The sequence below is a fragment of the Mastigoproctus giganteus genome, chromosome 10, assembly GCF_048544385.1.
Source record: "Mastigoproctus giganteus isolate SK-2022 chromosome 10, ASM4854438v1, whole genome shotgun sequence".
NCBI lineage: Eukaryota > Metazoa > Arthropoda > Arachnida > Uropygi > Thelyphonidae > Mastigoproctus > Mastigoproctus giganteus.
In genome coordinates, this window is record NC_143584.1 from 84,522,243 (window position 1) to 84,549,439 (window position 27,197).

A 27,197-nucleotide genomic window follows, 5' to 3' on the forward strand; every position below is an offset into this window, starting at 1 on the left:
ATGTAATATATATACAGTATTATTTATTATTAAATATATCTATTAGTTTATGGAGAAGAGTATCGCAAAAGACATACCTAGATAAATCTATGGAAAATGTTACATAGCCACATAAAATAATATACAAAAACTTATCGCTGTTTACCTAAAATTTGGGTGACTTCTTCCGGCATCAATCAACCAAATTGAAAGGAAAAAACAACTATAAGCTTTTCTCTTTCTATAATTATCAATATGAACTATGGCAAAATCAACTTTGAGGTTATGCGACAAATAATAGAATTTAGGATTATATAAAATATAACAGAAATTAAGAAATTTAAAATTTATATAATGCATAGTACACATTGATCATGACTAACCCAACAGAGAACGAAGAATATAAGGTTAAAAACTAAAGCAAAAAGAGCATGTGATATAAGCAGTCTTATATCTGCTTATGTCACACCACATCCAAGCAAAAGGACCACGTGTAGACCTCACTGCAGCCAAAAAAGAAATGGAGTTGTCTATAATGTGTGGCCCTCTAGTGAGATCTGGAAATTGGTTGTTGTTGTTATTATTATTATTTGGTTTTTAGGAGCATTAGCAACTAAGGCCATATTGCTCCAAGATATGCGGTGGTCATTCCGTGACCTTTCCGCATCCTCCATATTTGGTGGTGACGGGCTCGAACCCCCGGTATAATCAAGAAGCGTGTGCTACACACTGCTGCTCCTTCCCACCTGGCTACGGAGGCGCCTCTGGAAATTGGCACCTCTGTGTGTTGGACATGGTAAAATGTATGTTTATGTGGTGAATTCAGGCATAATTGTAACTTTCTATTTTCTATTATTTGTTATATAACCTCAAAATTTGATTTTGCCATAGTGCATATTGATCATTACAGAAACAGAGAACCCTTTATCGTTCTTTTTTCCTTTCAATTTAGGTGGTTTACCCTCAGAGGTCACCCAAATTGTAGGTATAGTGGAAAGTTTTTGTATATTATCTTATGTGTCTATGTAACATACTTTACCTACCTGTTCTCCAGAGATTTATTGTGTCTCTTGCAATAGTGTCCCCCTTAAACTAATACATATATTTAATAAATAATACTGTGTGTGTGTGTCATGAAATATTTTTATATTATTATACTATGCCTTCTTTCAGCTATAGCTGCTTAATGCTCATCGGAGTGCAGGTTCCATACAATTTACATATTCACCATATTCCCAAAACTGTTCCACATGTTAGCCATACTTTTGTTTTCCCAATTTCCTAACAAATTCGTAGAAAGCGCCTTTGCCAACCTCACCCCATGGTTTTTTACACTGAAGTGGATGCACTTGTGTCTCACTTTACTGAAACGGTATTGTAGTACTATAAAAATGTTCATAAATTATGAACACTTTTATTGTACTACAATGACTAAAACAGTAATTTCTACATATATAAAATAACAAGAAAATGGAAAAGGAGAGGAAATGAAAGGAATAAGACACCAAAGACATTCTTATAAAAGAAATAAACATCTTAGATGCAAAATGATCAGATTATAATTATCAGTCTGAGAATGAGCTGCTGATTGCAGCATACACAATATAGAAACCATAACCATATAGAAAAGAAGTACAAAATGATGTACACAAACAAAATGAAGGCTTGTTGTTTTTGTTTTTTTTTTGGTAGTTATTGGGGCATCGGCTTCTGTGGCCATAGTGCACCTCCCACGGTTTTTTTGCAGTACTTTGATCCAAGCCCAAGGCGGGATTCGAACCCGCGACCTTTGGGTTGCCAGGTAGGCACTTTACCCACCCGGCTAGCCCGGTCGGCATTACACAAACAAAATGAAGGCAACAGGAATACAGAGATTTAAGACTTCTGAACAGGAAGATCAAAGAACAGTTGATAGAAATCAAATATTGATTTGATTTGGTAGTTTTTGGCGCATCAGCTTCTGTGGCCATATTGCACCTCCCAAGGTTTTTGCAGTACTTTGATCCAAGCCTGAGGCGGGAATCGAACCCGCGACCTTTGGGTTGCCGGGCAGGTACTTTACCCACTCGGCTAGCCCGGTCGGCAGAAATCAAATAATTAGGAACATGATCTGAAAGAAAGAAAGAAATATAAATATCAAATTACAAATATAATAAAATAAATGGGATTAACAAAAGAAGCTATGGAAAACAAATGGCAATAAATACACAATTAAGGCTACATAGCTACCAAAGCAATAATAAGATTTTAAAGTGAAACATGCAAAAAATAGAAGCATGACATGAGATTATTGAGACAACTGCTTTTAGGGGTCACAAGATCAGTCAAAGGTTTGTTGTTTGTTTTGTTGGTTTTTAGGAGCATTAGCAACTAAGGCCATATTGCTCCGGGATATGCGGTGGTCATTCCTTGACCTTTCCGCATCCTCCGTATTTGGTGGTGACGGGCTCGAACCCCGGTCTAATCAAGAAGCGTGTGCTGCGCACTGCTGCTCCTTCCCACCTGGCTACGGAGGCGCCATCGGTCAAAGGAGTGAAAATATTAAGGAAAACTTAAAAATCAAAGAGTACCATTGAAGTAAGTACTGAACTGTACCAAAACAGCTGGAGAGAATATGTATTAAGAATGCCAAGAAATAGACTAAGAAGACAAGGCATATAATATAAACCAAGGGGAAAGAAAAATAGAGGATAACTACTGATAAGATGGGCAAACCAGTTTCACATAATCTTTTATAAACAGGTAACCCACTTAATTCTAAAATGGTCAACATGCAAGAAGAAAATAAACATCAAGCCACTAACACGATTTCTAAATGTATTTGTTTTTAATTAACTGTAAAATTATTACAAAATAAAAACAGTATATATCACAGAACATATGCTGTTAAAGAATTTTGTTTTTATATAGTTAGCATCCAAAATGCCACAAAGCATACAATGTTTATGTTTCACTCACTCTTTTGAGAACCATAGACTAACCTCATCTTCAGCAGCAGCCAACTCCTTTTTTAATTCTTCAATACGTCCTCTTAACTTTTTCACTTCAGCTTCATACTGTTCAGAACGTCGAAGAGCATGGGCTAATTCAGTGGATTTGTCTTGCAAAACTTTTTTTAATTTGCTGTGGGCATGTTTCAGATCTGCAAGCTCCTGAAAATGGTATTTTAAAATTTCACAACATATTAATAATTCTAGGACATACATTCTTTTACTGTATTATATAACAAACCAAATTTTATATCAGGAGGAAAAAAGATTATTTTTTTATAAACAATATGGAAAATGTTCTGTATACATGGGGGGAGATGAGAGAGATTGATGTTTTTCATTCCTGAAAAAAAAGTTTTGGTAAGAACATGAGAAAGTGAGATTTAAGAAAACTTTTCAACGTGCTTTACAATGTTCATTTTCATTAGAAAAATTCCATAAAATATTTCTCACATTATAAAATAAAGACTTAATGGCTTTTATTTATTATTTAGAGGAATATAGTGTTTTTTTTTTTTTTTTTATTACAATGTCAAACATAAGACTGTGAAAAGCTATACTACAGCCACCACATAGCCATGTGCTCATATACAAGAGTGCATGCACGCACACGCACACTTTGAGTGGCCCTGGTTAAAGCATGTGCAGTTTCTTGTATGCTATACTGTAAACTCCTCTGACCATGCAATGGTCCCACAGTATAAACAAAAAAATTATATAAATATAAATTTATATTACAGTGCAGGAAGTTAGTTTTTTTTTTTTTTTTTGTTAGTTGTTGGTGTATCGGCTTTTGTGGCCATAATGCACCTCCCAAAGTTTTTGCATTTTACTCTGATCCAAGCCTGAGGCGGGATTCGAACCCACGACCTTTGGGTTGCCAGGCAGGCACTTTACCCAATTGGGTAGCCAGGTCGGCGAAGTAAGAAGTCTAGTTCCTCCAAAGTGTATCATTTATGGGAAGATAGGGCTTTGGCAAGAAACCTGAAATGTCACCTGCTAACAAATTAGTGTAGTATTCAGCTTGTATCATATACAAGTTTAATGAAACCTATTTGTTCAGAATTTTCTCGTGATATGTGTTATTTTATTATATATATATATAGTATAAATGTTACCATATAGAAAATTTATTATTTTACTCTAGTACCAGACTGGATGAGACTAAAGAAGAAACTTGTTAGAGCTACACTCGAATTTCAATAGGTTCTAATTATTAGAAAATACACAGAAAAAAACAATTGTTCTACAGTAAATATTTAGAAGAAATACATGAAATGCTAATCTGATAAGTTAAAAATTCAACTGTGGATGGATACTAGCTGGCTGTGAAATATGTATGTTTGGAGTGGTTTGGAAGACAGTAACAATATTCCAAATACCAATTTAAAACAAACTCCATGGAAATATCCACATAAAAGGCATGCAGCAAACACAGAACTTTGTGAAGGTGAGCATAGTGAGTGATAAGAGAAACTTCATTGTTGCCCGTCTCTCTCTCTCTCTCTCTCTCTCTCTCTCTCTCTCTCTCTCTCCCCCCCCCCTTTTTCTGGAAAAGAAATGAGGTGATTTAGAGAAACACAGGTAGGAGATATTTCAGATGATATACATAGAGTTAGCACTTTTTTTGTAATATAGTATTAATGTATTTGCATTAATAAGGCCACACAATGCAAGGAAGTGGTCTTTTTCAGCAACAGCCAAAAAAGTAATAAAATCAATCAATAAATATATAAAACACAATTGCCATACTACTCCCATTTGGACAAGGTAACCATCCAATTGAAATTTGAACTTACCCAAACTCACTGCCCCTGCCACTTTGGAGGCAACTTATTCCAGGGTTTGATAATCAGCTGCCCATAGGTGAACTTCATTTGTGGCCCCTGGTTCTTGTCCCACTTACAAGGGAGAACAGACTTACCTCATTCATTTTACTCAACACGTTCAATGCCTTAATACACCTCAATCAGATCCCTTAGATATCCAGTTGTCAAAATTTGCAGTTAATACCAGGTTCCCCTCTAAACTATGGCCACATGGTGGTTTTGGAAGTAAAATAATCTTTTTAATGTGCATTACATTCTGGAATGCAGTCAAACATGGCCATGGCCAAGTCCCAGCCATGGGCCTTGGCTGTGCGTGGGACCTTCATGAAAGTTTTGCATATTTCTATTACTGTAATATAAATTATGCTTTATATCTGTTAGGAACTACATATTCAAGAAAACTTGGAAGAATCACAGCAAAACAATTCAAAGGTATTACTTTTCAGGGAAAATGCATGTCCTAACCCTCACTGATAAGAGATCACAGCAGTTTTCCTGTCAATAAAAGATGTATAAGAGGAATCTAAGTTACTTTCCAAATGTTCACTCGGTAGTTTACAAAATTTGTTAAAACTGTCAAAAATTGTTTTCATAAAGCTCATTTTATATTTGTATGATTTATTTAATAAAACTTATTAAATTTGTTTTCTTTTTCATATGTAAAAATTGCGCATAATAATAATAAATAATTTATTTTACAGCAACTAGCTGCATAATAGCATTAAGATAAGTATGCAAAGTGATACTCATTCTGCACAATGAGGAAAAAAATTAGATGATCTGTTTGTCCACACCTTCTAATCCATTCTTCATATGCATATCAATTTGCATTCATCACTAATATAGTTGCTCTTCTTTGGATACTCTTCAGAGGGTTTTTTTTTTTTTTTTTTTTTCTGTGCAGTCTCTAGCCCTAAATATAGATATTCCAAATGCAGTTTAACCATCATCTTGTTTAGATGGCTAGTGATGTCCTTTGCCATACTAGCAAAGACCCTATAAATCATAAACAGGACACCATATACCTTCTTAGCCACCTCTTTACACTTCATAGAAAATATTGTGTCAGACTTGATCATAATACTTATCTCTTTCATCTTGAACTACTTTTTTAGCCCCCCTCCTCCATTTTTCGGATCATATGCAACTAATCCAAGTCATTTTGAAGCGACTCAGCCTGGCATAAAATTTTAACCATCCTTCCCACTTTCAAATCATCTACAAACTTGCATATCCTTGTCAATATAATTTATGAAAATTATAAATAGGAAGGGATCTACTTCTTACACTGATCCGCCCTGAAGACTGGCATTTATGACACTCGCTGTCTCATAACTTAAAGAGCTCAAAGTTTCTCAGAAGTAAAACTTAGGAGTCATACTCTAAAATAGGGTTGGTTATGATGCTAAAAGCAGGTGTGAAAGAGAAAGCCTTTCTAGTTCACTCCCAAAAGGAGTAAAAAAGAAACTACTTTACTGAAAAAAAATATAAAAAGCTTTGTTTTTGATGCTCAGAAAACAATATTTCAAATAGTAATAGGTAGATTACATACTTGAGTTTGTTTGTGCAAGGCAAGATTTGTTTAATTGTAATGTGAATGTAGTATTGTTGAATGTGCAAATTTATCTTCCTTATCTCTCTGGTTAATCATTTTCATGTGAGAACTGGAAAAACATGGTGAATCAATTTGTATGCCGTCCACATAAATTATATATGACCAAGTGAATAAATATGATAGATTCCTCTTCACTTTCACAAGTTTAAAACCTTTCGACCAGTTGTCAAGACTTTTAATGCCTAAACCATTTGAGTTATAGTACACCACTCCATACAGTAGGCTATTTCATAAGATTTTTTTTATGTGAATATCGTCTATACTGGGGGTACCCAAGGGCGCTCAGGATGTCACGAAAAGTGAAACGCCCAACCGCTGTTATATCTCCAAAACTAATAGACAAAAGTATAACAAATTTATACTTATTTTGTCGGGTATATAATGCCTTCAACGAATATGCAAGAAAAAATTAGAAATTTTGATATCTAATATCATTTTTTTTTGGAAAAAACTAAAAGGTTCACAATTTTGGTCATTTGCTGTTGCACGCCTTGGTTACTTTCACTCTCAATAGCAGTGACACAACAAGTACAATGCATGAGCCCAAGAAAACTCAATTGTACGCAACAAGTGCAGTGACACAACAAGTTGCATACAATTGGGCAACAAAAGTGTTGTGTCACCACAATAACACAACCACACTGCTCTACAAGGATATATAAATAGATTTCAAATCGGGTTTTTAGTTTTTGACAGTTGAACAACTCATTAAAGTAGCTACTTCGTTCAGTTACTTCATATTTGTCGAGCAGTGCAGTTGTGTTGTTGGCCTATCCACACGTAACCTGTTTGAACTGGTTTCAAGCAGTATGAAGCAGAGTTATCGAGTGTCAGTGGGATGATGTCATTTGTTCTGAAGAACTTTTGCTCAGCATTTGTCAAGCAGTGCGGTTGTGTTTCATTTAGTTAATAATGTCACGTGAAATTATCCGTGAATAATATCACGTGAAATGAAAAAATACAATTTAAGCTTAATAAAATCAGTTTTATTTTATTCGGTATTTTAATTTCAAATGACATTATTTATGGATCCACCTTCAGCTTCATGGAGCTAACGTTGATTTTTTATTCAAACATTATGCTTGTAAAATTGTGTTAGGCTGATTTTCACGCTGCATGAACTCAAAAATCTAAATTAACTCAGAAAAACACTCCTCCTCCTGAGACTGATTAACTGTAGCATAGACTGAAGAGGACTTTAAAAATTATTGCTATCTTCAAAGGAATCTGAACTTAGACCTCTCCAAATGAGTTAGACCTCTCCAAGTGATAAGTTAAACCAACTATACTATCAAAGAGAATCAAAACTCTTTTTGATTTATATATGAATTACGTTAATTTGGTTTGAGTGTAATTTATATCTCATGGGTTCTAAAATCTAGAATAACTCACGATGGGAAATCCCTATTTCTTCTTCCTGAGACTGACTGACTACAGCACAGCTTGAAGAAGCCTTTAAAAATTATTGCACTTTCCAATGGGATTTGAACTCAGAGACCGAAATGAATAACAAACGACAAATCCACTACACTGTCAAGGAGAACTGAAACTCACCATTTTGGTATGAATATGAACTGTACTTAATGCAAACTTCATTCAGGAGAACTGAGTGAGGGCTTTAACAGTAAAACAGTTTATTGAACTTCTCATTCTCTAAGATTTTAATTTTGGAAAATTCAGAGTTCTCGATTAAACATGAGCTTTATTTATACCCAGCTTTAAAAACTTGTTTGTTCATTTTTTTTTCTATGCATAATCATTCTTAATTAAACCAAAACTACTATCTCCATAAAATTGTACAAGTCAAACCTCTCACTGAAGCCATGTTTACATCTGGATAGAAAAAACAATGAATCAGTTCATACAAATTGTATGAGTTGTTTTGTATTTGCAAATGCAAACAGGTTCATACTCCATACATGTATGCAAATGTAGCTTATTTTTAATGTCAAACTTAAATTTATAAGTGTCAACTTCATTTTGTATGGTGTAATCATAGTTACAAACTCATGCAAGTAAAATGGAATTTTTAATCATTAATTCCCCTCCCACTGTAATGTTAGATTGAAGAAAAAAAATGTAGTGCTAGGATCAACATAAAGAACTTCCAAAGAAGAATATAAAATTTTGATCAGTACATAATATAAGAAGATCTAAGATAATGCCCAGTAATATTGTTTTCTACATTAAATTGGTTGGTTGATTGGTTGGTTAGAGAATGCTTATAACATCGACTTATATAGGCCAACACACACACAATCCTTATGGCAATAGTGGATAACAAGTAAAATCTGTCTACAATGTATATTCCCCGACTAATCCTCGTGTTGTACAGACTGATAAATGTTGACTTGAACAAATTCTGGAAGATTTATTTCTGTGGACTATAAGATATTATTGATTTATTTCTTATGCCTTCTGTATATACCTTATTTCACACTTTACTGTAATACCTTTCTTTTCTGGGAGCTCCCGCCCCCCTGTAATAAAATAACTGCAGCCCCAATTAGAAGTCTTGAAGAATTCCTCCCACCAAAGAGATCTATCCCATACTTTTCCAAAAAAGTGGTAAGTGAAACCACTACACTATCACACTGGACTTATTTTGAAATGAAATCTGTTACCTATCATTTTTACAGTTTGGGAATTACAAGGTAATAGGATCAACCAAAGATAAGCTTATATTCTACAACACAACTTGGCTAAGGTAAAGAAAGCCAACACGAGAACCACAGGAAACTTCTGTAAACTCATACTAGGCAAACTCATTTCCTGCTACCACAGTTTCTCCCTGCATTCTCGGTAAACAGATGGTGCTGCATGTTATCAGTAGTGGCAGTAGAAGTCATAACAATGTATTGATTAGTTTTTTTCTCATTAGTAAAAGCAGATTATTGGAGTTCATGAGTGGGCTGGAATTTATTTATGGGTCCAGACTGCCTCAGTCTTTATGGCGTTTATCTCCCCCCACTTCCCACTGTTTTAACCGACAGGAAAACAACTTCTACTGCCACTACCGATAACACGCGGCATCTGTATAAGTCGTTTTTCCTAGTTTAAAACAGTGGGAAGAGGAGATAAACTGAGGAAGTCTGTGAGTGGGGGGGGAACCCATAAGTAAATTCAGCCGTAATGGCATTACACTCATGAACTCCAATAATCTTCTTTTAATAATAAGAAAAAACTAATCAATACATCGTTATCGACTTTAATTGCCACTACCAATAACATGCATCATCTGTTTACCAAGAATGCAGGAAGAAACTGCAATAGCAGGAAACGAGTTTGCCCAGTATAAGTTTACTGAAGTTTCCCATGGTTCTCGTGTTGGCTTTCTTTACCTTCGCCCACAATGTTAATAGAGGTAATATATTCATTCTCTATTATACTTATTTTATTATCAAGCTTTTAATACTAGTCATGCCATATCAAAAATTATATATACCATAATAATAATTATGGTATTCAACATATAAAATACAACAAATGTATAATACGACAAGGCTGTATATATTTTTAATATTTAAAGTTATATTGCTGTATTTTAACTAGCAGCATGTGCATGAATGCCTGCTAGGTTCCCAAAACTGTAATTTTAATAGCACAGGCATGTTTAGGCACAATGTTTTGCACTGCATACCTCAACTTTGCCTGATACTATAACGCTGAAATGTCACATTTATAATGGGAATTTTCCAAATGCACATTGGTTCTGGATAGAGAATTTTCTGAACATCAGCTATAGAGAAGGAATTTACAAGTGATTTCTGTGAACTGTTCAGTCCAAATAATATAGTGGCTGGTTCAGTAGAGTAAGGTTCTTTGTGGAATTTCATAAAAATGAAAACTTTATATGAGGGGTTTCCGAAAAGTAAGGTAACACATTTTTTCTTAATAATGGTGAAAGGGAATGGAGATGAAACGTGGTGGACGTTCAAAAAGATTGCCAGTGCAGTGTTGCAGTACTGTCGCCTCACAGCAGATTCCAGTTGCAAAATTGCAGCTACCATGCGAGTGTGGTCCAAAACAAGTGTTCATGAAGTTATTCGCTTTTAGCAAGCAAAAGGTCTTCACCAAGTGACATTCACCATGAACTGGTTTGCTGTGTATGGCGAAAAGGTGATGACAAAGAAACAAGTGTGTTTTTGGTGCAATGAATTTAAAGCAGGCCATGTTGACATTGAAGATCGACATGGGGGGGGGCCTTCATCAAGCAAGACAGAAGACAACATTTCACACATTAAGGGCATCATTCTTGAAAACAGGTGAGTGAAACTGCATGAAATTACACAAATAGTGAACGTGAGTAAGTCGACTGTTCATGAAATTGTTCACAATGTCCTTGGCTTTTGAAAGGTGTGCTGTCACTGGGTGTCCCGACAATTGTCAGAGGAGGACAAAGCGAAACACATGGGGATGTTCTGGAGAACCTGTTGCAATACAGCGATGAAGGAGAAGATTTTGTTGCTCGCATAGTCACAGCAGATGAAATGTGGGTTCATCACTTTACCCGGAAGAGCAAACAAGACTCCATGACCTGGAAGCATCCACAATCTCCTGTGAGTAAAAAATTCAAAACTATTCCTCCCAGTGTCCAAAAAGTCATGGCCACATGTTCTGGGATAGCCAAGGCATTCTGTTGATGGATTTCTTGCCGAAAGGAGGAACAATCAATGCACAGCTTTACTGTGCAGCATTGGAAAAACTGAAAGCCAACATTCAACGCAAACAACCAGGACTCCTGACAAGCGGCATGATTTTGTTGCATGACAATGCAACTCCACACACTGCCCACACCACTCGCACAGTAATCAATTGGGGGAAACTGTCACATCCCCCCCCATAGCCCAGACTTAGTGCCTTCAGACTTCCATTTGTTTGCCCTCCAAAAAAACACTTTTCAGAAAAGCATTTCACCACGGATGAGGAAGTTCATCAGGCAGTGCAATGTTGGTTACTGTGTGTGGGCACAGACTTCTTCAGTACTGGTATTGATAAACTGATCTATTGTTGGGACAAGTGCATCAATAAAACCGGAGACTGTGGAGAAGCAGTGCATGTTCACTTATTTCTTGGTGTGTAATTTCAACTTCATATTATTAAACATCATCATCAAGAGAAAAAAAATGTGTTACCTTAGTTTTCAGAAATCCCTTGTATATAAATGCTATTAAATATTAATTTACCCTTATTATGACCTCACTGCCCAATGTCAGAGAGATTACTGTCAAAAATAAAATTAAATTTGAAAAGGGGGGGAAAAAAAAAAAAAAAAAAAAAACCTTAAAAATCCATCATTACTTTTTTTTTTTTTTTTTTTTTTTTATTTGATGAAAAAAACCATTTATGTACCACTTTATTCAATTTCATCAACTTCTGGATCTAATTAAATTTCAAATTTTGTAAACCCAAATTAGATAACTGAAGGTAACAGATTCTTCTCCAATTTTCAGAACTATTTTCGTGTTACCATAAAGAGTTTTCTCCAACTGGAAACATAGATAAGAGATAGCAGCACCTACTGGAAAATTAAAATAATTCATATTTACACAGCACATATTTGAAATTGCCTACGAAATGTATATACACACGTAATGCAGGGTACCAACGAATGGACAAAAAATGTGGGTATTTATGAAACGTATAGATTTTTTAACATAAATCCAACACACCTTCAGTTCTGCTTACTAAATTTAGGTGCTAAAATTGAATTTTCTCTTCCATCATGCAGTTTGAGTGAGTCTTTTCAGGTTATAATGGATATTATGGCAAGATCAAATATTCCTTAGATTTCAAGGGTGATACAACTCTAAAATGGTGTTCATAGGATGGCCATTAGGTAGTCTACCTGACTACACACCTATCAGTAAATCTAATATGTATCCGGATCAGCTAGTGATCAGAGGGAGCCAGAATAGTGTGTATGCGGAGAAAGTAGTCAATGCCCCATTATGTCAAGGAGCTGGGTATATCTTGCTGTGTGTACACTAAACCAAAGAATTTCATCCAATATGTGTGCATCCCATCACTTTTATTTTATCTACTGAATGAATCATGAATAGCCAAACTAACAGAACAAACTTATCTAAAATTTTCCTCAATTTCATAAATATATATGGTCTCAGTTCCAATCTCAATGATGTCCATTTCCTCCTACAACATATCAAATCAAGCCCAACTTACTTTTTTTCCGATAGTCTCAATTATTGGTTGCCTCAACTACAACTTTCTAAATATTCACTAATTTTCCTAAATGCCCTAAATATTCACTCTATGATGCCTTTGCTTCAAAGGTGGTAATTATGAAATGTCTGCTCTGATACTTCTTGTCAGAGATTTCCTAATTTGGAAATAAACTCCTCTTTTTGATCTCCTCTGATTTAAAATCGCCTTGCTCTACTCTGTCAAATTCATCTGTTACCTCTATCGTACTCCCTAATCCACTAATCATGCAGATCACAAATTGGTGATGGTGTCTTCTAAAATAGAGTCTCTTTCCTATTACTATTTCTCATCATCATGCTGTTTGGAATTAAAAGAATGGAAAATGATCTGCATGATTTCTATTCTTCTTTTCCTTGACTGGATTAAATCTTCCGATCCCAAATTTGCTCAGATCATGTCAATGAAATTATTCTTGTAGGGGGATGAAATGCTTTATTTCGCCCCCTTATCTAAACCTTGGGTTTTCAACAAATATGCTAAGGCTCTTCAGCACAGTACATCTCAAATGGTTTGTAAATCTCCAGCTTCATTTTCGGCCTAACTAAATCTTGTAACAATTGTAAATAGTTATTAATCAATCCAAACTCAATTTTGAATAGGCTAAGGTCAGAAACCTTGCTTTCTGTACAAATGGAGCTTGAGCACTTGGTCTCTTGCCAAAGCTATTGTAAATATGTCTTCATTTTTACTTTTCGTTTGCCTTTGAGGGCTGTTACTTCACCAAGCTAACTTATACTTTTGTTACTGCTATACTTGTAGTGTTATATTCACTCTGTGTATAAGGCTGTTTTTTTTTTAGCGTATGCCCGTTGGCGCCACGCTAGGGAAAAACAGCGATTGAAATACAATTCCATCTTCATGAGTCTGGCTGATTCACAGCAAGAGATCGTTACTCGATCGGATCGGACGAACATCGTGGATATAATATTTATAAAACAGTGAGAAATATGACTTTCATCAGAGAAAAGAGAGTAATGACAATTAAGAAACATACTTCAGGGTGAAATCTTAACCTTATAACTACGGGGTGATTGTTGTCTGGAAATTCCTTGTGTAGGGGAATGGACTTTAGATCTAGTGAACTACGCTGGACAGTCTGGAAATTTCACCCCATGCAGATGTGAAGTTCCTTTTTCTCCTCATAAGTTCCATTTTTCCTGTGTCAGGTCTCCAAAATAAGTCCCTGGGATTTTCATTTCCCCACGAAATTAGTCTTTTAACCAATAAAGGCATTGGAAACTCTAAAAGGGGGGGGCATATATACGTGCAGATCGGAGACAAAGAGAGGAGGGCAAGGATGGACAGAACGAAAAGGACAGGAAACAAGGGAATGAAGAGAGACACACACGGGGAGAACGGAGAAACCCAGAAGGAGACAAAGAGAGTCTTGTCCTGTGCGAAGCACTTCTCTTTTCTTGAGGCTATCTCGTCAAAAACGTTTTGAGAATCTTTTGCTGCTGGCTCCTGTTCCTAGATGTCTATTCCTGAATATTGCAAAGATTATTCTGGTAAGTCTCACCCTATATTTACAACACGATAGTTAATAGAATGAAAGTGTCAGACATTAACACCTAACTCTTTATTTAATAGTCTACTGAGAAACAACCCTCCTCATAGGAACATTCACTAAGTTAGCATTAATCCCACAACACTTAGAAAGTGGAGTATAAGTTCACAAGATATGACTGTTAAACCTGTATAGTACACATACACCCAGATACTCGAACTGGAGGATGATTGTTGGCTTCAGAGAGTACAGGCAGCAGTGCCAACTGAAGATCATATGAAAAACACAGATAAGTTTGTACACATGTATCATTAGCCTTATAGTATATCGTTTTATCCTTTTTGATAAGAGATAGAGCTCTTATATAATCATATAAAATTATATAACCATATAATTTACACCTGTTTTGTATGCTAGAGTTAATAAACCATGTTTTGTTTAATCATCCTTGCCTCTTAGCCATTCTCTTGCTACACGTTATCCACAGCATGAGTTTTATAGTAAAAGAACCATAGTTTTGCAGCATTATGAAGTCTATAACTTATGGGAAGATTTCAGAGTAAATAACAGAATGCCAATTCGATGTTGCGAATCTATTCTCCACATTTCAGAATAGATCTTGAGAACACAAGATTGTTGTCCTAGTATATAAACCACTAGTCGATCATATTAGACATTGGCATTTTCTGGAACATCAATATTAATGATTAAACTTGCCCGGAAACCCTATTGTACACACTGCATTTTGAATAATATTAAGAGTCTAATGTCTTAATCTCAATTTCAAGAATGATGTCCAGACAAACCCCTGTGGAACACTATTGGTCACAATGTCTGTACTCCAATCTCTGTTACAACCTGATTGTTCTACTCCATCCTCGGCTCAAGAAAAAGCCAATTTACTAGCACCTATCTTTCATCTGACTCTTGTATTGACAATTTGGTAAACCACCTCCTGTCACACCTAATACATTCCACTTTATCTATAGTTGAGTGTACATGCTGAATTAAAGATAAAGCCATCCTACTAGCATCCTATTTTTCTTCTATCGACAATTTGATAAACCACCTCTTGTCATACCCAGTACACTTAACTCAATATGTCCTGTGGTCAGAAGGATGTCCAAAGAATTCTCAACAATCTTGATGCCAAAAAACTTCCAGAACCTGATGGAATTTCTCCATCTGTGTTCCTGCTGTGTCACCTTTTCCCCTTTCTTTGTTCACCAGTTCCTAAACACAGGGGGGTGACAAATCCCCCTTCTGATTATCACCCCATTGCACTTATCTCTACTCTTCCCAAAGCAATGGAGAAATCCAACAACTGCCAACCCTTAAACTATCTTGAACTTTCCATGTGATTAATTCATATCAGATATTCCATTCCATATCTGATTAATTCACTCTCAGAATTTATATTACCAAAATGAATTCTGAGAGTGTCAATCAATTAGTGGTATGTTGGCTTATGTTACCCCCCCCCAAGTAGTTGCTCTGGACATTTCAAAGGGTTTCGACTATGTTTGGTAAAGAGGCCTTCTGAACAAGCTCTCATCTTATGGCTTATCCACAGTTTTTTTGCACTTGGGTAACCAACTTTCTTGCCAACCATTCACTGCAGGTGAGAGTAGATACAATGGGCATTCGATAAATTATTATTTTTTTTTTTTTTAAGTAAACCCCAAACACAAGAGGTATTAGAACCTATAGTACTTAGTACTGTGCTTGGATTGGAGGTTAAGAAGACGAAAGAAGATATTTGTTGACATTGGATTTGAACTTCTGTAGATTGTAATTTTCAGGAAATACGTATGAAGGAAGGTTGTTCCAGAAAACGGCAGTTGAATGAATCAACGAGGAAGATGAAAAGTTGGTTCTGTGAGTTTGAAGTTAGACAGTAAATGGATGTTGGCCGATGGCGGCACTTGTTCAGACTGTTTTGAAAGAGAGAGCGGGAATTATAGAAGCCAATTCAGAAGAACAGTGCCAATGGAAGTATCTGTAGAAGAGGCATGCAGCATAAACAGTACGTCTATGAGAAAGCGAGTGGAGAAACTCTGTTAGAGATGAATCGTTAATTAACCTAACTGCCCTCTTCTGAATGGAATCAAGCAGCCTGAGAAAGGTTTTGGGGGCACCACCACAGATGTGGGAACAATATTCCATGGCAGGGCGGATTTGCGATTTATACAGAGTGAGCAGCTGTTTGGAAGAAAAGTAACACTGAGAGATAAAGAGAAAACCAAGTTTTTTAGATTAAGAAGAAGCAATATTTGTAATGTGCTTGTGCCAAGAGAGATTAGAAGTCAGGGTAATCCCCAAAAGAGGTATATCATTTTGCTTAGAAATCGGAGTGTCACTAAAGATAACCATAGGAGCTGAAGAATCCTTTTTGCGAGATATAAGACAAGACTGGGTTTTAGAAGGGTTGAAATCAACCTAAGTTGTCTTTGCCCCAATGGAGAATTACCTGAAGATTGGCATTTAAGAAATTGGTAGCAGATTTTCGAGAAGTTGAAGCTGATTGAGCAGGACAACGTTTCTCAAAACGGAAAGTGGAATGCAATGTGCTATCATCAGCAAAACTATGGATAGGATTTCCAGTCAATGGAAGAAGGTCATTAATATACAAGAGGAAAAGAGTGGGGGAAAGAACTGAACCTTGGGGGACACCAGCATTAGTGAAGAAGTTAGAAGACAGAGAGCCATCTACCATCACCCTTAGTGAGCGATCAGAGAGAAAACTGGATAACCAATTACTAAAAACAGTTGGCAAACCATAAGATGGAAGCTTGTTTAGAAGAACTTTATGCCAAACACGATCAAAAGCCTTTGAGATGTCAAGAGCAACTACTTGTGTTTCACCGAACCTTTCCATTGAATTAGTCCATGAATGGGTAACATAAGCCAGAATATCACCAGTGGATCGACACTGACGGAATCCATACTGGCGATTGTTGATCAGATGGAAGGTTTCTAGGTAGTTTAAGAGTTGGCGGTTAATTGATTTTTCCATTACTTTAGAAAGAGTAGAAGTAATTGCAATGGGACGATAATTGGTTGGGAGAGATTTGTCACTCTTTTTAGGAACTGGCTGGATATGAGCAAATTTCCAAGCAGAAGGAAAAACACCTTTGGAATAAGAAAGTGAAAAAAGGCGGCAAAGAATAGGAGTAAGTTCAGGAGCAAAGGTTTTGAGAACAAGTGGAGAAATACCATCGGGACCTGGAGCTTTCTTAGCATCAAGATTCGTCAAAATCCTTCTGACATCCTTTTGACGGAAGACCACAGGAGACATTGAATGGAGCGTGTTGGGAATGGTGGGAGGCGTTTTACCAAGATCATTAATACATGAGTTGGAAGAAAAATGGGATGCCAGCAGGTCAGCTTTATCCTTGGCTAAAGTGACAACAGAACCATCTGGTCTGGACAGAGGTGGGAGCACAGATGGGCAAAAGTTGCAGCCAATAGCTTTGGCAAGAGACCAGAATGGTTGGCTACCATTAGGGCAAGAAGCAAGTCTTCTACTCTTTGCCTGTTCAAACTCTAGTTTGGACTTATTAATAACTGCTTTACAGTTGTTGCGAGCTTTGGTGTAGGCAGAAAATGAAACTGGAGAATTAGAAACAAGCCAATTACGATATGCAACATTCTTCTCTTGAACAGCCTTACCACATTTATTGGAAAACCAAGGTTTAGATAAAGGACAAGATTTTAAAGTGGAGTGTGGGATAAAGGATTCCATTCCTGCTAGAATAATTTCACTGACACGATCTGAGCAAACATTGACATCAGAAGTTTTGAAACAATAATCCAACCAAGGAAAAGAAGAAAAGAAGTCTCACAGGTCATCCCATTTTGCATTCTTGTAATGCCAAACAACACGAGGATGGGAATAGCCATGAGAATAAGGTTCCATTAGAGAAGAGACAATCACCAAGTTGTGATCTGAAGTGCCTAAAGGACCTCTCAACTTCGACCATGTACTAAGAAAGGTTGTTTGTGAGAAAAAGATCAAGCGTATTGGCTGTATGATTAGGATTGTCCGGTATTATTGTAGGAAAATGAGCAATCTGTGCAAGGTCATTAGTAATTGTAAAAGCCCCAGCATATCGACCAGCTGGGTCGGTGTGACTAGAAAACGGAAGCCAGCTGCAGTTGTGAACATTAAAATCAGCAAGGAAAAATACCTCGCTGTTAGGAAAGTTGGACTGGAGAAAGTCAAGCTACAAAGAGAGGAAGAAGTCAGAGCTCAAAGTGATTAGTGGAGTTGGGAGAACGGTAGAGACAACAGATGAATTTGACACAATGAGGTAGAGAGATTTTAAGCCAGAGAAGATCAAAGAGAGGAGATTCCAAATTGCCAAGTCTCTGACAGGGAATATCAGAACAGACATATGCACAAGTACCACCTTTGAGGCGAAAGGAATCATACAGCGAATAATTTGGGCATCTGAGATGAGCAGTAGTTGAATTAACCGATAACTGAGATTCTGTCAGAAAAAGTACATGGGGGTTTGGCAGACTACAAGTGGAAATGGACATCGTTGAGATTAGAATTGAGACCACGTATATTTGCAAAATGAATTAGGAAGTGCTTGGGAGGTTTAGATCTTTTCGCAGATAAGCTTGCTCTATTAGTTTGACAATTCATGGTGTATTCAATAGTAAGAAAAAGTGGGTGGGACATGCTGTATGAAGTAATGAAATTTTTGGATATGGCATACACATGGTAAGAATATACCCAGATCCTTGACATAACGTGGCCTCGACAATGCTTCCCGCATACACACTACTCGGACTCCCTCCAGTCACTATCTGGCAGAGTAGAGGTAGCGAAATTATACACAAGCTGTTCTGGAAGCCTCCTAGAGAGTTACCAATAGGTTCGATCCAGTGTCCTAACTAGCGGCCGGCCTGCGAACACCGTTTTAGGGCTGTACCCTCGAAATGTAAGAAATATTGGATCTCGCCACGATGTTCATCATAACCTCAAAAGTCATCAATCATACTGCATGATGGAAGAGATAGGGAAGGGTTGACCGGAACTTAGCTCTAGAGACTAAACATGGGTTCCACCACTTCAAGCCTCCAATAAGCAAAGTAGTGGTATTGCACTGGTTGATGAGAGTCATCTACCACCTAGTACTGCCTGGTAACATAGAGGGTCAGCATTCCTCCATGTGGTGTGCCACATGGAGTGCCTCGACCACATCGACCGCTGCTTACGTTGATTCACACCTGGGTGGTCACCCACCATGTACTTGTGCGTGGAGGTTATACCCAGGATTACTAACAGTCCCACTATCGTGAAGGTGCAAGCAGAGGATTTGGCTGTCACAGACCGTCCGGACTTCGCCGAAATTGGGTCCACTTGACTTGAGGGTCACCTGAATATCAGTTCCATCAGCGTTTTAGACTCCCAGGTAGCAAGTACAGCTGTCTGGCATATCTGAGAGAATGTCTGTGACAACCTCAAGGACCATCTACCTAAGGTACTTCCCATAGTTATATTTCAATGATTCACGATTTATCATGTTCTTACATATATCAACCTGAATCATACTAATTTTGATTCTACTATGTTTTACTGTGCTGCTGTAAAAAGAATGGTACCTGTATCAAATTATGGATTTGCTGAAACTGGAGCATCATTCAGTCATCAAGTTACCCACCAAAGAAGAAAATTGGCCAAAGTCCATTCATGAAAGGATGGTAGCTGTGTATGGCAACAGTGTGCCTTCAGAGTACCAGGTGAAATTCTGGTCAAAACAATTAAATGGGGTAGAGAGTCCATTGAAGATGATCCACATCCAGGAACGCCTGTGACAGCAACCACTCCAGAAATGTGCCAAGCTGTGGAAACCCTTGTGCTGAATGACAGACGTTTAAAGGTGTCCCAAATCTCTAGGGCAAGGGTCGGCAACTTTTTTTGAGTGAAGAACCATTTTTGATCTAATTTTTTTAAAAAAGAGAATCCAAAGAGCCCCACCTCAGCTCAATCTGTGGGGGGGGAGTTTAAGAAGTAGAATAGAGGGAGGTGTTTTATTAAAAAAAATATATATTTTGAAATATTTATTAATACTGAAAAAAAGTGATAAACATCCAATTAGATATGAATTAATGTGACTTTTGCTGCTGAACTTCTTGAGCAAGTCTCTCAACATCAGGCGAGTATGCCATAGTTTTCATCTTTAAACACGCTGAGATGATTCGCACTTTTCGGACGGTTTCTTGATTTACTTTTAATATAATTCAAAATATTTGCCAGCAGAAATACTTCAATCAAAAAACTGAGAGTCCAAATGCAAATATTTTAAAATTTATATACTTGTGCAGTAAGCTACTCCAAGCATCGAACACAATTTGGCCTTGCTTTTTCAACTCATCTATCACTGTCCTTTTGTGTAGAATTGCAAGGGCAGCATTTTGCCTTTTCAAATCCTCAATTTCAGTTTTGAGGCATTTTAGTCTTACACTCCACATGTCCTTGGTTTTTAAGTCCTCTAACTCCATTTCAAATTGTGCTTCATGTGGGATAAGAGTTAAAGAGCAGCATGCAGCTCGTGAGCTACAGGTTGCCGACCTCCACTCTAGGGAATATGACATATCTGAGGGGACAGTTATAACCATCTTCCATGAACATTTGGGGATGACTAGGGTTAGTGCATGATGGGTCCCCAAATTTCTGATCCCTGTGCAGAAGAAATTCAAAGTATGGTGTTGTGAGGAAAATTTAGAGCTTTGTGGAAGGGATCCTGAAACTTTCATCTCCAGAATTTTTGTGGGTGATGAAACATGGGTTCATCACTGGGATCCTGAGACCAAGCAAGAATCAATGCAATGGAAGCACAAGGGTTCTCCACCACCCAAAAAATTTCAGACACAACCTTCAGCTGGCAAAATTATGACCAACATTTTTTGGGATGCCGAGGGAATTTTGTTTACATTCACTACTTGGAACACAAGCAGACAGTCACTGGGGAGTCATATGCATCCCTACTGTACAACCTAAGGGATGTCATAAAGAAAAATTTTCAGAGGTGTGCTGCTTCTTCAGGACAATGCACCAGTGCACAGGTCACATGCTGTTGCTGCTGCTTTGAGAGACTGACATTACAAAACGTAACCATCCACTTTACAGTCCGGATCTGGCCCCAAGTGACTATTTCCTGTTTTGACATCTCAAGAAAAACATACGTGGACAGTGCTTTGCTGATTATAATGAACTGATGTCTGCTGTTTCTGCATTCTTTGATGAACAGGATAAAGAATTTTATTTGTCTGGTATTTTCCCATTCCCAACAAAATGGAACACGTGTACTAATTAGCATTAGCAGAGGCATTTGATGCAAGAAAGCAAGCTTATGCAGCATCAGCCAAAAAAAAAGATAAATAAATAAATAAAAAATAACCACTTCCACTTCACCCCTCTGTTCGTTCGAAATACCTGTCCAGCTGAGCCTTAAACTTATTTAGGCTTTCAACTTCCACGACAAGGGATGGAAGTCTATTCCACCAACAAACCACCCGCTGGCTAAAGGCAAATTTCCTCACGTCTATCCTACATCTGTCTTTTCTCAATTTTAATTTATGCCCTCTCAGGTGATTATTCTGAGCAAGAGGAAGAATCCCATCAGCATTGAGCATGCTCAAACCACATTCAAGGCTTTATACACCTCTATCAGTTCAGGAGAGTTACACTGAAAAATCAAAAAAAGATTTTTCCCTCTTCTTATTTCCATCATAGGTAGGTGGTTAATTTACTGAATGCTCCGTTAACGTTGGTATTTCCCAAGGTTTGGTTCTTTTGTCTACTCTTTTTCTCTTATATTAATAACCTTCTTCCACTGAAAGGGAATCATATACATAGGTGTACTGTTGATAACACATTATATTCCACCTTCTGGTTTGAGAAACCTTTGCCTGCACAAAGATGCTCACCATCTGATATTCACCATCAATTCCTTAAATGCTTGTCTCCAGATAATTCTCCAGTGGGGTGGGGAAAAAAATGAACTTCAGTCCTTCTAAAACTCAGTCCTGTCTTATTTTTAGTATTAGCCAAATGGTGGAAGAAAGTCTGAAGTTTTTGCTCCACCAGCAAAATAAAATAAAAATAATAAAAACAAATTACAGCAATTCCTCAATTACTGAAATTAATGCATACCTGGAAAGTGCCACACTAATCAAATTTAATACAAAATAAGGTAATTTTGTTACCTTATTTTGTATTAATAAGGTAACAAATTAAAACAGTTAATTTGAAACAGTTAAAAAAAAATGAATTTTTTTAACTGTTTTGTATTGTAATATAAATACAAAGAATTAAAAAAAGTTTTTTCATTGGTCCAGAAAAGTTTATTTGAAAAAGCATATAGATACATATATAAAAAAGGTGTAAAAATTACATAATTCATTTTTTTTTGAAAAATGCTTCAATAGCAAAGTTTGAAGTTATTTTCCTTCTTCAGCTCATACATCTTTCTGTAGCAGCTACTATCTTTCTCCAGGTTTTGGCAGACTGGCATGCTTCATTTGATGTTGGGATCAGCATCCATAATTTGTTGCTTTAAAGTTTCAATAGTGTGAAATATTTTGTCAATTTCTTTCAAAGAGAAATTCTTCAATGGTTCACTTTCATCTTCTTCACATCTTTAAAAGCATGTTGTTCTAAATTAATAAGGTCATTATTATTGAGTTCTTCTGCATGAGATTTAAGCAATTCACAAACATTTGCGGTAAAAAGAGCTATAATAATAATAATATTTGATGCATCAAATAAAGATTCATTAGCTCTTGTTTCATCACAAAGGTACATTGTTCTAGCTCTTTGATTAATTTACCCAAAGACTTACAAATTAACTTACAAATAGTAGGCCTTCCAGCTACACCTACAACATCTATTATTTAATGTCAGTACAGTGATAAACAACAAGTGCTTCTTCATCAAAAATTAAAATTTTCTGTTTATACTCCAGCACGACAACCAAGTCAGTAGAGTTTACAATAAATCGTCAATACAAATATTTATCGTATTTAGTAGTCACGGGCTTGAACCCTGGTCCACTCAAGGAACGTGTGCTATGCACTCTCGTTCCTGACCACTCGGCTACGTCAGGCCTCCACTCAGCCAAATTTTCTTCATTTAGCCTACTTGCTAGGCCCTTGGCAACAGACCCCCATAACACCTTTTGCAAACTCAAGAAACTCATGAAAAACCCCTTGCTCCTGTGATAAGTGAAATTCTTTAATAAATATCCCTATAGACTTTCCAGCATTAACCACCACATCTAACACATGTTTCATGAAAAGTGACAATACATAGCCTTCACAGAGTGCAGTATCCTTTGTCTTAGTGTTGGATAGGTGATGTGCAGTTTAAAGGTAAATGCATTGCGTAAATATTTTCCTTGGATAACAGTTAAACTTTGGGACAAGCCAAACAGTTGCTCAGAATAAGAAGAATTTTGCAATCTGCAGGTAAGCCTACAGATGTGCAGTATGGCACAAACTTTTAAAACCATTCTAAGATAATTTCTGTGGTAATCCAACCATTTTTATTAGCACAGTATATTACAGGGTAAATTTTAATGCCTTCAAGGCCCTAGGGCAGGTCTGCAGACCAGTTCCAGGTGGTCTGCAAAATGGATCCTCTGGAACTGGTCACATTATTCATTCTATATAGCAAATTGATGATAAATAAGGTTATTATATATTTATGTAAAAATAAGAATAAAGTTAAGTAGTTTCATAAAACTTTGAATTTTTTCAGAATACCATTTTCAGTTTACAGACTCTGATATATATATATTCTGATTTTATTAATAACCTTAAGTTATCTATGATTTAAAAATTGACAAATAATTCTTGGCCAAACATGGGTGTATATATATTGGAGTTTTGTCTGAAGACTTTAAATTATTAAGTAGTGTTATTGGAGTTATTATGTGCTATGTTAATGCTATTGTATAGGGACAATTAGCCATTATACATGCATAGTTTTTATATGTACTAACTTATATTTCTTATTATTAAATTTGATTCTACATGGAAGCATCAGGTTTGTGGTGACCCCAACCAGCTCACTAGTTATATATATACTAGCCCTGGAATGGATAGCCTAATGTACAATAGCTACATATAAATATATAATTATAAAACATCGAAATTAATGTAAATTTAAAGAAAAGACAAGAATTAACATTCTCCCTCTTGGCCATATATCTGCTAATACCGATAGCTGCAATTGTGTGGACTGCTATCGTGTTGCATTCAGTTGGAGTGATTCCGCGTTCGACTGCCATTTCTTGTAAACATAAAGGCAAATCGTGCGTAAGCGAATTCAGTTAGTGTTATATACGATATTGTTCCCCTATTTATTAATCGTGTATGATCGAATTCGTATAATATAAACACATGTTATACAAGGACTGACTGTACATAAAAAAAATAATTTGTACCCAAACAATCGATTAGCTAACATATTTAGTAACCAGCTACTGTTCACCAAAGCTCTACAACTCCTTTACAATAAGCTAGTTAACAATAATATACCTATCTACTTTGTTTCAATATAGCTTCCCATTTTATCAGAAATAAATTAAGTTATAATTTACTATGAACTGGTCAGTTCTAATTGTATTTGTATAGTTGTAAAATAATCTGGTGGAATTCCACTACTTGGTACGTAATAGCTATACATGATTTCCGATGCAATTATTTTCTTCGGAATGATTACTTTGGTCTTTTTACTCACTAAGTTCCTACTGTTAAGTTTTCACTTTTCTCATTTATCCATTAGATTAGTTTTAATAATCATTCATGAAATTAATTATAATTGACTACCCATGTTTAGTCTTTGTGACTTCTACTAATTTGTTTTAAGTTTGGGTTTTTGTTATATGTAGAATTTGCATAATTCCTTTGGGTCTTGGATTTTCAAACATGTATAACATATTATACCTTTCAAAATCCATCTCTGAATTTTCTACTGAAATTGTATAGCAGCCTTCAAATTTTAGTGACTTTGGTTTTTACCATTCATCTTTATATAAATCACTTTATACAATCTCCTAACTACACTACTATTAGGTATACAGACATCCAATTATTTGATTCTTTGGAATTACTTCATGTTCTTCCATCTTAAGATTGAACTGTTCCATGTCCTTAATGATATTAAGAGTAGGAGACCGGCAGAATTACTTAACAAGTACAGGTCACTGTTGAACAAAAGCCGAGAATTAGGGTTGAATTTGAAAGTGTCTGCAATTCTGCCCAGACACGATAGGAGGGAGTATATGATGAGAGCCTTGTCGATCAATTCGGCCCTGGAAAGATTGTGCAAGGCTCAAGGAGTAGAATTTTTTTCAGCCTGGACTGTACTTGTTAACAGGAGAGATTGCTTCTACAGAGATGGGATACACTTAAATAGAAAGAGTGCAAGAATATTTGCTGATGTTATCGAGGCAGTGTTAGGTGGGTCGGAAAACTGCTAGCTTGGGGGGAGACAAAGACCAATAGATTGACAGTAGCCACTGGCAGAGGTGAAAGAGGTTCTTGCACTGCTTCTATTAGAATGAGCAGAAGCCTGAAAAACAAGATGCATGATATTTCAGAGACTGCTGGGAGCCATTGCGGTACAAGTAAACACATGGGTTGTGTTAGGGTAGCTAAGAATAGAAACAGGTGCAGGTATACTTGCGTGTACACCAATGCTAGGAGTTTAGTAAATAAATTTGATGAATTTGAGGTATTGCTCAAAACATCAAAGGCAGATATTGTTGGGATATCAGAGACGTGGTGTCACACAGATATAAGGGATGTAGAACTGGAATTTGGGGAGTACAACATCTACAGAAAGGATAGAAAGGGGGGGAGGGGTTATGCTATTAGTTAAGAAACACATAAAAACCAAGGAAGTGAAGCCAGTCGACATCGCTGGACAGTGCAGTGTTGAGTCAGTTTGGTGTGACATAAGCATTGGGAGATCAAAATTGAGAGTAGGAGTGTGCTATAGGCCTAATGACTCTGATGAGCATAATAAGAAACTGTACAGAGAAATAGAGTGGACCAGTAAATCAGAGAGTCTTATAATGGGAGATTTTAATTTCCCAGATATTGACTGGAATTTGGGGGCTGGTCACTCACACACTAGCAGGGCTTTTGTGGATTTATTGGATGATTGTTTTCTACATCAGCATGTTCAGGAGGCAACTAGAGGGAGTAATACTCTTGATTTGATTATCAGCAGTGATTCTTCATGCATTAAGAATCTGCAGATAAATGAACCACTAGGTGGCAGTGATCACAGTGTGCTGAAGTGGGATTTACTCAAAGAGGTAACTACCATTAGGGGTAAAGGGAAGGGTTATTGCTTCCGTAAAGGCGACTACGATGGACTGAGACAGTATCTAAATTCTATACAGTGGGACCAACTGATGATGTTACCAACAGCAAATTCAAAATGGGAAGCATTCAAAGAACTTATCTTGGAAGCTACTAGGCTTTACATACCAACTAAGAAATATTGTTCAAGATTTAGGCCAAAATGGATGTCAGATGAACTAATGAGGCATATGGCAGAGAAGAAACATGCATGGGATACTTACAAATTAACATATGACACAGAAGCCTATGATAGATACAAGTTGATATGCAACCAAGTTACAAAGGAGGTTAGGCAGGCGAAGGCAGATTACGAGAAATCCTTGGCAAGGGATGCAAAGAAAAACAGCAAAGAGTTCTTTACTTATGTAAACTCTAGAAGGAAGGGGATGAATCAGATTGGTCCACTTGATATTGATGGGTCAACTGTTGATGATCCTGCTCAGGTAGCTAACAAACTAAATGAATATTTTGCATCGACATTCACACATGAGGGGTTATTCAGCGAGGGGAATGCCAGAGGTGTATTCAACTCTAGCAGTAAGCTACAGAATCTTGAAATAACTGGGAGTAAAGTGGAGGAGAAACTGTTGAAGATAAACACAAGAAAGGCACCCATGGTGGATGGGATCTATCCAGTTATATTAAAGGAGGCAGCAAAG

General features: G+C 36.7%; 1 protein-coding gene across 8 annotated transcripts in view; it reads right to left on the minus strand.

The window, feature by feature from the left end:
* LOC150079127 (coiled-coil domain-containing protein 102A) overlaps nt 1–27,197 on the minus strand; it is a 267,304-nt gene that overhangs the window by 36,993 nt on the left and 203,114 nt on the right. For all 8 annotated transcript variants that reach the window (XM_090383724.1, XM_090383725.1, XM_090383722.1 and 5 more), the window contains one exon: nt 2,961–3,131. In XM_090383724.1, the coding sequence (XP_090239850.1) occupies nt 2,961–3,131 (171 nt within the window). The remainder of the gene's footprint in view (nt 1–2,960; nt 3,132–27,197) is intronic.